General features: G+C 45.5%; 1 protein-coding gene across 2 annotated transcripts in view; it reads left to right on the plus strand.

Moving 5' to 3' along the window:
* The first annotated feature begins 577 nt into the window (after positions 1-577).
* NFRKB (nuclear factor related to kappaB binding protein) overlaps positions 578-13,695 on the plus strand; it is a 38,141-nt gene continuing 25,023 nt past the window's right edge. For both annotated transcript variants that reach the window (XM_019509355.1, XM_019509363.1), the window contains exons 1-11: positions 578-670; positions 3,367-3,522; positions 4,010-4,211; positions 4,750-4,877; positions 7,529-7,703; positions 8,211-8,312; positions 9,783-9,856; positions 10,264-10,348; positions 11,504-11,684; positions 12,470-12,578; positions 13,092-13,218. In XM_019509355.1, the coding sequence (XP_019364900.1) occupies positions 3,388-3,522; positions 4,010-4,211; positions 4,750-4,877; positions 7,529-7,703; positions 8,211-8,312; positions 9,783-9,856; positions 10,264-10,348; positions 11,504-11,684; positions 12,470-12,578; positions 13,092-13,218 (1,318 nt within the window). In that variant the 5' untranslated portion in view covers positions 578-670; positions 3,367-3,387. The remainder of the gene's footprint in view (positions 671-3,366; positions 3,523-4,009; positions 4,212-4,749; positions 4,878-7,528; positions 7,704-8,210; positions 8,313-9,782; positions 9,857-10,263; positions 10,349-11,503; positions 11,685-12,469; positions 12,579-13,091; positions 13,219-13,695) is intronic.

A 13,695-nucleotide genomic window follows, 5' to 3' on the forward strand; every position in this document is an offset into this window, starting at 1 on the left:
ACTGCGCATGCGTGATGGGCTGTGCACACTCTCGCCTCTCGGGGGGGAGGGCGCATGCGCAGGGAGGCTCGCAGGCCGTCGGGATGCGCATGCGCTGTGCCCCCTCCCCGGGGAAGCGGAAGGAGCTGTCGCGGCCTGGACCTGGCGCGCGGAGCGGTGAGGGGGGGGACCGGGCTGTGGAGCGGCCCCGTGTTGGGGGAGGATCTGGCACTGACCGAGCCCTGGGCCTGCCCCGAGCCCAATACGGGGCGCCGGGCCGGGCCGGGCCGGGCCCTCATGGGGCACCCGCCCCTGAACGATCATTTGGGCTGGGGGAGTTCTCCTCTGATACCGACTTCTTGCCGGACCCCAGGCACGTCCCTTAGCTCCTCTGCACTGGGACAAGTGCTGCCCCCCCACCCAGCTGAAACTCGGGGTCTGCGTGAACCGGGCTCACAGCAGTATCGTTATAGGACCGGAAATCTCCATGGGGTCACAGTTCAGTTGAGAGACAGAGAGAGGAGTCTGTAGCTGCCTTTCACCTCTTCCCTCCTGTTGTTGTGTATCCAGGTCCAACGTCTCGTGCTTGCTTGCAGGGGCAGTCAGTCTGAGCCCGCCGTGGTGCTGGCCCTCGCTCCTGGCTTTTAATGCTGTCAGCGTCTGATGACAGGGGCCGTGTTTCCTGCCAAAGGTATTGACTCCCTGCTCCGAATCCACTTTGTTTCTAAGGGGTGCTTTTCAACTGAAAGATGCTGGATCAACCCCTGCTACATTGTGGGTGAGGTGAGATCAGTGTAGCCGTTTTTCAGTAAACGTGTGAGAGATTAATTAATTTTGGTCGATTCCCATGTTAAGACTTGGGCCGCGGTCCCACGTGCAGCCCCTCATAGGCAGGCCCGGCGCTGCTTAGCAGCTGGCTGTATGTAGACAGCGTGTCATAGTCTCAAGTGTAGACGCAGCCCCGTGGGTTGGGGATTGGCAACCCATGGCACACATGTCATTAGTGGCACGTGGAGACATTTTCCCTGGCATGCCAGGAGGCACGCAAGGAAATTGTTTTAAAACACACATGTTTAAGTTGCTGCTCCAGGCTCTCTTAAGACTGCTGTCTGTGGCCCCGGGCTGCGCCCTCCAGCCCAGCCTGGTCTCCGGGGGTAGCTGTGGGAGTCCCACCTGGGCAGGGGCAGCACCTGGGTCTCAGGGCCAGGCACTCGGGGCAGGGTCTGGGCGGCGTGGGGAGAAGTAGGTGCAGGGGGAGGCGCTGCAGGTAGGTCAGCTCTGCTGGCCCCTTGGGAAGGCAAGGCCTGGGCGGGAAGTGTGGCTGCCCTGGGGCTCTGCAGCCTCTGGCCACAGTGGGCTGGCAGGCAGGGGCACCCAACAGCACCTGAGGTGGGGCCCGGTCTGGCCTGCACAGCTCCATGGGGATGGGCTGCAGCCAGCTTGCCCAGGAGGGGATGCTGTCTGGCCAGAGCAGGATGCTGGGTCTGGGGGGCTCCCGACTCTGGGCTCGGCCTCCCTGCGTGCCATGTACACTGTGAGTGGGGCTGAGCCGCCCCTGGTACAAGGGCCTAGCTGTGGGAAACCTTCTGGACCCCAGGAACAGCTGCTGTGGCTGCCCCAGCCTACCTGGGCCCCAGCCTTGCCCACCCTCAGCTCCCCTCCAGGGGCTGGGGCTCAGGCAGGGGTTGTGCAGGACTGCTCCCAGCTGGCTTGGCCACGCGCATGCATGCCTCCTGGTAGATGGCGGTGGAGGGGCCACGGCTGCGCTGTCCCGCCTTGTGCCCTGAGGCATGTGTTGTAGTCACTGCCAGCACAGAGCTGATCCCAGAGTCCCGAGCCCCGGCACCTCAGGGTGGATGGCAGGGAAGGGGCCTAGGGTTGCTCTGCCTTGGGCCCCTCCTCTACTTTCTGCCTAGAGGGGTGCACACAGCAGAAACTGACACAAAACCTAGCTGGGGTCTGGAGCCCACAGGGATGGCCCTAAGAGGGGGCTGTGGCCACCGCAAAATTCACCTTAGTCCCCCTCCCCGTATCCACCTCTCCATTACCTCCCGGGCTGCTGCTGCCTGCCCCACTTCTGAGCCCAGCCCACCCACCAAGGAGCGCTGCACCTTTGCAGGCTCAGCTTTAGGGGGCTGGCACCAGCAACACTGCTGAGAGCAGTGGCTATGGGGGAGGTCGGAAAGTGGCTATAGCCCCCCCCCCAAGTCTCCTCTAGCACTGTCCCTGCAGCTAGTTGATGGGTGGGCCCTGGGCTGGGGCCTCGGTGGACTGCACTGCAGCCTGAACTCCAGCTCCCCAGGGAAGCACAGGGGCTGCATTGAGCCCAAGGCATCATTGGTTGGACTTTGTCCTGCGGCCCAGCAGCCCAGCCGCATGTTTGTGTGTACACACGTGTCCGGTTATGTGTGCGAGTGTCTGGTTTTATGTGCATCCATGTGCATGTCTGGTTGTATGTACACGCGTAGTATAGGAAGTTTTATTTACTGTCGCCAGGTTTAGAAATTTTAGAAAACCTGGTATTTATTGTCAGACTTGCTCATCCTAGCAGATCTGTAGCTTGAAGTATAGTCTATGACGCGTAATGGGAAATACTGTTTATTTCCAGGATGTTTTTTATATGTTTACTCTTTGAAGCCCCATTCCTGGGAAGTTTTTGCCCTTTTTGGTTTGCATTGCCTGCAAGTTTTACTCTCTTGATAAATAAATAAAACCGATTTTTGTCTAGGCAATTGTTTAGAAATCCTGTTGGAAGTGTTGTGAGACTTTAAGCATGAGTCATATTGTCAGAGTGAATTTAACGTAAAAGACTTTTGAATTCAAACCCGCATACTACTTTCTGTATGAGAACATGTTTTTAATTTGGATTTAAACATTCCTCAGCTGTATTTCATTCTAGTATTGCATTGCTGAAATCAAACTGACATTCACCAGCCCAGTCTTATTACTAGAGTTTAATGACAACAAAATACAAGCTACATTAAAAATGAAAATGATGTAACGTGGAAGTGATATAAGTAAGAACATTTTAGAGCTATCAGTATTAATCAGCTAGTGTCCGTTTCTGTTTCCCTGAGATTCTTCATGTACACCTCAGGTCTGGGCACTTGCACATCTCAACTGAAAGTGGTAGCTTCCTGTATTTTTTGTGTATTGTTGAATTTACCACTGCTAGTGCATTGGCGGAGCACAATTACCCATTCAGTATAATTGGTTGACTACCCAGTTTTATGTACCCATTTTGTTAAATGCATGTTCTAAAAGAATAATTCAGCATCAGTTGCATCAGAGATGTGTGGGCTTCATTGTTAGATTAGATGATGGCAATAGATGGGGTGGTTGTGTGATGTTTGTTTGTTTTGTTTTGTTTTGTTTTGTTTCATTCAGGGTCATAAAGAAGAGTGAAGAATGGATTCTCTGGATCATATGCTGACAGACCCTTTGGAGCTAGGACCATGTGGGGAAGGAAATGGTGCACGAATCATGGAGGACTGTATGCTGGGTGCAACAAGAGTTAGCCTGCCGGAGGACCTTTTAGAGGATGTGAGTGGTACTAAGAGCACTGTTTACTTCCGAAGTCCTTGACAAATAATGTTCTCAACACCCTTGGAAAATAAATAAATACTTTTACTTTATCTCTGTGAAACAGTAAGGAGTAAAGAAGTGATAATATTTTTGGGTATTGTATTCCCTATTGAAAAAGGGTGTTTTTTAGCAAACGACTTATTTTTTAGTTTGCTCTTTGTGTAAATCAACTTAATAACTTGTTCCCTTTACAAATCTACCCTTGAAACTGCTCTTTGTGTAATAACTGATTTTTCTCTGTCTCATGGCCTCATGACTGAAATCATTTAATTTGCTCACCTTTTAGTGTCTTTATTCCTACTACTTTCCACATCCTATGCCTGTTGTCTTGTCATCTTTAACTGTAGTTAAAATGCCTTGAGGGATTCACATTTGTTAAGGATGCTCGGAGGCATTCTGCTTCATTTATGTTTCGTTTTTGTTTTGTTTTGTTTTGTTTTTTTAGCCTGAGATCTTTTTTGAAGTTGTCAGCTTATCTACATGGCAGGAGGTGCTTACAGATTCACAGCGCGACCACCTGAAAAAGTTCCTGCCTCATTTCCCTGAAAATAATGCTGAACACCAGAACAAACTCATCTCATCCCTTTTCAGTGGAGAGAACTTCCGCTTTGGAAATCCATTGCACATTGCGCAGAAACTCTTCCGGGGTCAGCGGTCAGCCGACTTTTAACTTTGTTTTTAATTGGATGTATTGCTGGTGTAGGCTTCCAGGGTGAAAATCAACTGCCTGAAGCGCTCTTCATCTGCGCATTTGGTACAGAATGGACAGCCCCACATGCTGCTTTGCAGCATTCTTCACATTTAAGTAGGACTCATGCAGGAAAAGATGAAACTTTGGTCTTTGACCTCTTTTCTAAGACAGTCAGAAAGGAGTTCAGTCAGTGGCAATTGTTCTGTTTCTGTGATTTTTATGCCACTCTGTTGAGACCTCAACTTATTTCTCAGAGGATGCTGTATCATAGCAACAAATCCTTGATTTGCTGACCTAGAACAGTGAGGCTGCATATCTGATTACCACTCCTGAGAAATCTACTCTTTAATACTGTAATTCGTTCCTCAGTTTGGCAAGAGCTACCATAGTATCTGGATTAGTTAGGAAGCAAAAATATATCACAACATTTTAATTTTTGCTTTTAAAAAAACCCTCTTCTTCACTCGCATCTGAGCATTTATTCTTTTCTGCAGATGGACATTTTAATCCTGAAGTTGTGAAATACAGGCAACTCTGTTTCAAGTCCCAATACAAGCGCTACCTGAGCTCCCAGCAGCAGTACTTCTACCGGTTGCTCAAGCAGATCCTTGCCTCCCGCAACGTAAGTGCCTGCAGGGTGCGGTGATAAGCTTGATGCGTTATATGAAGAACAGGATAAGCGGGTATGTTTGTCTGAGATTAAAGGATTCAGTATGGGCTTGTCTAGCTGGTTTTTCAGCTGGTTTTAAAAAAGAATACTGCAGTTCTTATTTTCAATCTTTTACTGAAAGGATTTTGGACAGTTTCACAGGTATTGAGTATCTTATTCTGAAACTAACCATATATCTCTTACACACTTACCCCTCAGGATTTTGTTTACAAACTATAAGCAGTTTTGCCCTCTCTTTCCTCCCCACCTTCCCATTAATTCAGTACTCTTACACTGTACTGTTTTACAGCTAGTTGACCATCAGTTTGCCAGATTTCTGCAGCATCAGATGGAAAGCAGCAAAACTGGAATAGAATCATTTTCCTGACTTTCTGTGCTGATGGTTTTCCTGTACTAATGAACCATTAGTACTGACTTTGTTCTGATGTAACTGTTAGTCCTTTCTCCTTTCATTTTAATTGTGGTATTTTGGCTTTTAAAGACATTGAATTTGGAATGCAAAGAACATAGGTTGTGTTTATCTGCTAACCTTCTTTAATATAGCAGTATTGCCTACCTAAACTTAGCTTGCAAAGTTGGCTGGTCACATAGTTAAAGACTAACTAGAAAGCTTTTCTTATGTTAAGGTTGAGTCCAAGGTTCTCAGTTTTTCCTGCAGCTTGTGGTAAACATAATAAGAAAATCTAATAGCTTTTGGATATTACAGGTGATTTACCCGGTAGCGCAGGGGCAGGCAATTATTTTGGGCGAAGGGCCGCTTACTGAGTTTTGGCAAGCCATCGAGGGCTGCATGATAGGCAGCCAGGGACAGATAAATTTTTAGGGGCTCCACAGGCCGGATAGAATGTCCTGGTGGGCCACGTCTGGCCCCCAGGCCACATTTTGCCCACCCCTGCTGTAGCAGGATATGCAGTCAAGCTCATATACTAGGCTTGCAGTAGGTGAAAGAAGAGGGCCTGGTTTCCAAATAAGCCATTTATTTGTAATTGGGCCTTCACACATGCTGTTGCTTTTAGCTACCCCTTCTTGCACAGCTCTTAATTATGTGAGTCCTGAGCTTTTAATCTTAGGATATCAAGTAATTTCAGGGGCTGATAAAGCTTCTCTGTTTCTTAGAGAAGCTGCCTTAGAAGGCAGAGTTTATGTGATGTTTGACATGCAGTAAAAGTGTTGAGCTAGGAGTGCAGAATGTTTCTGGCTGCTGGATACAGTGCAGGTCTGGACTTCTGAAAGGTCCATTCATACACTGCTATATGAGAGGCTCCTTCCTTTGATCTCTGCAAGAGGCAGGCAAAATACAGCCTGAAGGCTGGATCCAGCCCACCAAGTGATTCCATCTGGCCTGCAGTGGCTCCTTTTGGCTGCTGCTGTGTGCTGGCACCCTGGCCCATCTGCCCTGCACCCACTGCCAATGGTGCCAGATGGAGTGGGCAGGCAGGCAGGTGGGGTTTCCATGGAGACTGGCCCAGGACCCTCATCGGCAGGGCACGCTTGGCCAGGCAAATGGGCTAGGGCCTCGGGCAGGTGGGCAGCAATGTCTAGGAGCAGGGCAGACGGGAGAGGCCAGGGCTAGGATTTGCAGGTACCTGTCAAAGGGGGGATGTGCAGGGAGCAGATCGCAGCTCTGCCCTGGGCCTGGACCCCAGCCCCATGCTGTTACTACCTAGCGCCACCCACCTGTGCCTCCTGGATGCCACTGCCTGCCTACCCATGGCCCCTTCCTACCTGTCCAGCTAAGCATTCTCTACCCACAGGGGTCCCAGCCTGGTTTTCATGGTGACCCTGCCCACTCCATCCTGTGACCCCAGCAGTCGGTGGGTGTGGGGCAGATGGACCTGAAGCTGGTTAGGATCAGTTGGCATCTCTTCAGTCTCTGCTGTGCCAGGTGATGTAAACAGCTGTGATGGAGGGTCAAGGCCAGGCAGAATACCTTGTGGCTACTTTTGCACTACTCCCTCAGGCCCAGAATCACAGGGGAGGAAAGGGGCTGAAAGTAGTGAATTACTGGGCTACATGCCTTGAAAGTCACTGCAGTTACAGCTGGAGAGCCAGGGAGAATGAGGCTCTCCACTTACAGAAAGGATGATCTTGACCTTTATACTATTCATGAGGGAGTGAAATAGGAGTTGGAAGGTAGGGTTTGTGTGTAGCACTTTTTTATTCTAATGCCTAAACCAGTGTCATTTTTCTCTGGAGGCCCATTTTTGTCCCCATATCTTTTATGTAAAACTGGTATTTGGAGTCCATGTTCTCGGTTGTGTTTCGGGACAATGAGTAGGCAGTTCTTGATAAAGTGGATCATTTGGAGTGAGAATAAGGGATAGTGGAAATGGGGGAATGAAGAATACAAATCAGTTATTTGACTGCCTCTTATTAACTGCTGGCCTGCTTCTTAGAGCTGTCTGTATGCTCAGGGTTTGTCCACAGTAAGGTTCAGCATCTAAAGAATTAGGGCAGATCCTAATAATTTCACATGGATGTTGAACATTTACTTCTTTGTCAAACTAAATGGGTAGTGTGGTTTGAATGTAAGTTAGTTACATTCCCTACAGAATTGGGTTCTGTATCCATAGTCTTCCAGTGGTGTATCTGTCTTCTTTCAGTATTTGCTGGACCTGGCTAGGAAAGGAGGGCCTGATATGACCCTTAAGAAGAAGCATCCAGCACCTGCACGTGGCCCAGAAGAACGGGATAGACGGACACATCGGCGCTACTTAAAGGTTTTGAGGGAGATAAAGGAGGAGTGTGGAGATGCTACTTTATCCTCTGATGAAGAAGGTAATGTTCATTGTGTTCTAGGACTAGTGTGACAGATTGGGCTGTGGGCGTGCTAGAACATTTTGTGCAAGTAGTTGAAAACTTCCCTTACTTAGAGACCAAACCAAGAAAGAGTGCCTTTCTGGGTTTCTCTTGGCATCTAACTTCCTTGAATCAAAATGTCTGTTATAAGACCCTTCTGATAACCTGCTCTTTGGGGCAGAGTGAATGGTTCAGAGAAGTCACAAAAATGAAAATAGAGTTTTCCACTGGTAGGTTATTATAGTCTTCAGGTAATTATATCACAAAGATTATCACCTGGACTTCCACATAAAATTGACAGTTTCTGTGAGCATAGGTAGAGAAGCTTGCAGAAGCTGATCCTCATGCACTTAATTGTGTTGAGATGTAATGAATCACATTTCTTGTTTTTCAGAGAAATGAGTCATGTTCTTTTGGCTTAGTTCTGTCTAGTTCTGGAGAACAGAGTGAAATGGGGTTGAATTTAACTTTTTTTTCTTCTATCAGATCTGAGTTCCTGGCTTCCAAATTCCCCAGCCCGTTGCCCAAGTCCAGCAGTTCCACTCAGAATGACCCCCACGTTATCAACGCAAGACATGAAAACATCAGGTGAGAACTGAGCTAGGATGTGGGGCTGCCTGCAGCAGCTCCTGCAGGTGTGGGTTCATTGTAGACCTTCTAAAGAGTCAAGCATTGTCAGTCATGTAATGGATGTGAAGTTTTGTAATGATTACTTTCCTAATTCATGAGATATCTAGCTCTTCTTTCTTTAAAGGCCGGTATTTTGTTGTGGAAAATTACTCTTTTAACACAAAGTTCTCTTTCTCCTCTTTTTGGTGGTAAAAAAACTCCTAAAACAAAACAAAAAAACCTAATTGTACTACCTTTATTTTTTTACTTTAATGGTCAATGCATAATGGAGGTTGAATGTTATTACTATTGTAGGAGGTCATCCTCCAGCTATCCAATCTGCAGACTCCTCTTTCACCCTGTTACCCAGATTAGAGGTAACCTTGTGGGTAGGTTACTGATGAGAGGCAGAAACAGATTTACAGCCCAACCTTTTACTTGCGCTTTAGAACATAAAAAAACATTTATCCCAAAGTCTGTCTGGTTACCCATGACAGTACAACGTAGATTCTCACCTATACCAGCTGGGGAAACATGGAAAGCACGGGGTGGGTGGCACGCAGATAAGCAGCAGGTTGTCTTGAACTTGCTGCGTTCTCCAAATTTTCCTCCAGCCTATGCCCAATAGTTATAGATGGTTGATTCTAATAAATGATCTCTGATTGGTTTTATTTAAATGTCTTTGTTTCACTGAAACTTTTGGAACAGGACTAAGCCAGATCTTTTGTGGACTTAGAAGGTGTCAGTTAGGATTTATATTCTTGGGAAAGACAGAGGGAGGGTTTCTTATCACCTTCCCTTCCTCACTGTGGAGTGCTGCTCAACTCTGGTCTGGTTCTTCTTTACCTTAGTTTATGGTCTTCTCTGACAAGGCTTTTTTTGTTTTTACAAATTATCTAAGCATTTTAACTAAAATATATCTATTATAGCAGAATAACAATATATTTGGTTACATCAATCACTAGTGTTTAATATTTTAAGATAAAGCTCTGATATTGTATATATGGATTATTTAACGTATGGTCTTCCCTTATCTCCTTTCAGGCCTTGTACTTTTTTGTGTTTGGCCTCCTTTATTTTGCTGACCAAGCTTTTGTCACATCTGCAAAGGTTCACACTAGGGTCACACAGAAACAGGCTTTTGGGGCCTTCTGCTTGGCAACATTTCTGCAGCTTGGCCTAGGCCCCTTGAAAATGGCCAAGGCCGGCAACCTGTACACATGCAACCAAGTAAAGTTAGATGGCTCATAGAAGAAAGTGTATTCAGTGTTCCCTACTTGATCTGGTGTGGGTCACAGCTTGAATCTTGAAGCTTTTGAGGAGAGTTGAACTCTTGCAGTCTGAGGATTATGGAAGATGTGGATGGATAAAAAAAAGCTTTTTAGTTTACTGTAATAATGGATTGACAAGGAATGCTAGTAGTAATAGTCTTTGAATTTTTCATCACAGATAAAATAGAACTCGGGGAGAGTGACCTGAAGATGATGTTGAAGAAGCATCATGAGAAACGGAAACGTCATCCTGTAAGACCCTCGGGAGCTTAGGGTTGGGGATTTACCTGTGTTGTGTTTAGACCGTCTGTCAGCTGGCAGCTTCGGCTGGCAGAGTGACTGTCATTTTTTATGGCACATGTTTTAATCTTTATTGTGCCCCACAGTTAACAGCAAATGGGATAGTTACTTTTTGTCTCTTTTGGTTCTTGCATAAATCTTCTGGAACTCAGTAGTCTTATGTTATGAAAAAACTAAATGCTGATTCTAGACTTCTAGAGTTAAGTTTTTGCATAGTTTATCTGCAGTAAATTGAGTTTTGGAGGAAAATCATAGATAGATTTTAGGAATTTCAGGCTCTGACTTCTGTAGCACCTTCTGTATCCTAGCACTGCTTTTTATCTCCTACGTCTGTTTATTTTTCCCTATTTCCTTTTTAGGACCACCCTGATCTAATGACAGGAGACCTGACTCTTGATGACATCATGACCCATGTGAATGCTGGCAGGAAGGGTTCCCTGGCAGGTGCGTGTTTTAGGTGTAGTATTGTTGTGGGAAGTGTGCCCCTGGGGCTGTTTGTAGCTGTAGTTCTCTAGGGAAGAAGAGAATGGTTGTCTGTCACCTTATATCACAACTGAAGAAGCTGCAAGAGTAAGCACTTTAAAACTTGAGCAAAAATCAACGTAACTATTGATCTGGGTCTGAAATAATTTTCTTCTTGGAAATAATCTTAAGTTAACAAATATCTGGGAGGCTAGCGAATTACTGTAATGTAATGTAGGTGCCATATACCATCCCTTTGTAAAAGGCTGAAGATCAAAGCAGTATGAGTCTAAGTAAATATGTCAGCCAATCCAATCTGGTATAGCATCTATTTTTAAATATCCCATTTTCTGACCAAAAAGTCTTTTTCTAGTCAACTGCAATAAATTAAGAAACAGGATATTCCATGGGATCCTTACTAATTCAGAGAATCACATAAACCACTGTGTTTGTTGCCAAGTCTTAAAAACCTCCAAGGATGGAGAGTCCACAGCCTCTCTGGGTAACCTGTTCCAGTGTTGTACTATCCTCCTCCTGAGAGCTTTTCGTAATATCTAACCTAACTTTCCCTTCTTGCAACTTGGGAGCATTGTTCTTTGTTTTGTCATCTGCCACCACTGAGGACAATAAGTTCTAGCTCCATTGTCTTTGGAACCACCGTTCAGGGAGTTGGAGACTGCTAGTAATTCCCCTCTGTCTTCTCTCCTCCAGACTTAATAAGCCCAGTTCTCTTGACCTCTCTGCAGAAGTCAGGTGCCCCATCCCCTTAACCATTTTTGTTGCCCTCTGCTGGACTCCCTCCAATTTGTCCCCATCCTTTCTGTAGTGGGGGCCAAAAATGGGCACAGTACCCCAGATGTTGCCTCACGAGCGCTGAATAGAAAGGAAGAATCACTTCCCTAGATCTGTTGGCAGCACTCCTACTAATGCAGCCCAGCATGCCATTAGCCTTCTTGGCAACAAGGGCACACTTGGCTCATATTCAGGATATTGTCCCCTGTAATCCCCTGGTCCTTTTCTGTGGAGCTGCTGCTTAGCCAGTTGGTTCCCAGCCTGTACTGGTCCACGGGATTGCTCCTTCCTAAGTGCAGGACTTTGCATTTGTCCTTATTGACTTTTTTGTACTTTTATCTAAAGCCTTGTTTGACCTTGCAACTCTCAAGAAGAAGGTGAAAGAAAAAGAAGAAAAGAAGAAAAAGAAGCTGAAGGTGATTAAATCTGAGGTGGAAGATTTGGCTGACTCCCTTAGCAATGCTGAGGGAATCCCACCAATATCTCAGGACCTGTCCCCTCCCCCTCTGCCATCTGTTAAAGAAGAGTAAGTGGTTCCAAGGAAGGTTCTGTGTGTGTTACAGACATAGAAATGGGTGAAGGTCTTGCACTCACTATTAACTTCATTAAGGTTCTTTTAAAGTCACCACTTGTCCAGGCTGTGGTACATTACATGCGTAAGAGCAAGTGGAGATGGTGTATAATCAGTCCTTTTTTAAGCCATTCTGTTTAAAGAGATCTGTCAATGGAAAGGAAAACCCTCTGATCTCTTTTATTGTCAGAAATAATTCTCCATGATTTTTTGCAACTTGGTTGAAAATTGTGAATGAAGATCAGACATTGAAACCCGTGGTGGTCAAGTTCATCAAATTCCTGATACTATACGCCTGAAACATGAGGAACCCACTTGATAAATTGAGCTAGTAGTATTTTTAATTAATCTACTCGCAAAGCTGCTAAAATGAGGTGGTATTGTGGGTCACTAAATTGGGTGAGGTATATTGGCATAACCCTGTGCACTTTTCAAGATAGTAATGGCGACAGGTACTGCAGCTCAGGTTTGAGGTACATTGGCAAGGCTATGGAATATGTTGCTTCGAACCAGCATTTAGTCACACTCAGCTCATTTAACCACAACTGGGGAAGTCAGAGCTGTGTCCTATTATGAGCTTATGTCCCTGTCCAGGTGTGGATGGTATTTTTAGGTAATACCCTGGAGGTTGCTTGCCTCTGTTCTGTGAAGGATGGTGTGGGAAGACTGCTGTAATTATATAGTGTTGATTCTCATTTGTGGCTGTTCAACTTATATTGGTTGTGTTCCCTTACTTTCAGACCTCTTGAAGACATCAAGCCATGCCTTGGAGTAAATGAAATCTCTTCTAGCTTTTTTTCTCTCCTTCTGGAGATCCTGCTTATAGAAGGACCTGCTAGTCTCTCTGTGGTAAGAATCCACTCACTCCCTGTTCTTCTACAGACCTTTCTAGGCGTAGCAGATTTGGAGTTTACCAGTCAAGAACTGGAATTCTCTGCTAGTTATGAGTATCAGTGATTTCATTACCAGAGTGGTTCCCTAGAATCATGTGTATAAGTCTTGTTAAGTGAATACTCTCATAAGTTTGTAATGGTTTGTAATCTCAGGCAAGTTGAGCATGCTATTCAAAACAAATGTTGAGCCATTTAACTCTAGATCTTCTCTCCCACCCTTCTTCCTGTCAATCTCTTATCAATAAGCTTGTTTCTTCCACACGTTAAGACTAATTTTGATGTTAAAGCTTCCCCTTTTCAGCTTTTGCTGTCTAAAATATGTTCTTTCTATGTGTGTCTCTGCAAAACTCTGCTGTTCATATTTTTCTGCTTCCTTGTGATTTCTACCTCTGCCATTTATTATTTATTATAGTAAAACCTTTTACAGCTTGCTTGAAAGATGCTGTGAATTCACTTCTTTTATTTACAGCTTGAGGATAAAGTCTTGGATTGGCAATCATCCCCAGCCAGTACCTTAAATAGCTGGTTCTCCTTTGCCCCTAACTGGTCAGAGCTGGTTTTACCTGCCCTGCAATATTTGACAGGTGACAGTAGAGGTAAGACCTCTTATTTAAAATACTAGTTTTGTTTTGTGCTGCAATTCTACACTGGTCTGTATTTGAATCCTAGTCAGCAATTAATTCACCACGGTACTGAAGGTACTGAGTCATTGTTAATACTGCTTGCACCTCTGTGAGGGTGTTGCAACATTGGGATTGTTTGGGTTTTTTTTAGCATTGCACTCTACTTGCTGTATTTTTCCTGGTCTCTCTCAAAATGTGTATGAATTGGAATTTGGTGAAAGGTGCCCTGTGGATGGCCAGGAAGACTGCAGTCCCCTGCTTAATAAATTATCTATAGAAGTAGTACAACTTGAGTGGTGACGGTACATGCTTATCACATCCACAGATGTAGTAAGGCCCTAACACTTGCAGCATGGGGGAAGTGCGCTCTCCGTGACACACTTCAGTCCTTGGGTTCTTAGTTGTGGCTTTTAAAGGTGGGGGCAGCATTAATATATATATATATATATA

Source organism: Gavialis gangeticus, unplaced genomic scaffold (assembly GCF_001723915.1).
Source record: "Gavialis gangeticus isolate Ggan-Ray unplaced genomic scaffold, GavGan_comp1, whole genome shotgun sequence".
NCBI lineage: Eukaryota > Metazoa > Chordata > Crocodylia > Gavialidae > Gavialis > Gavialis gangeticus.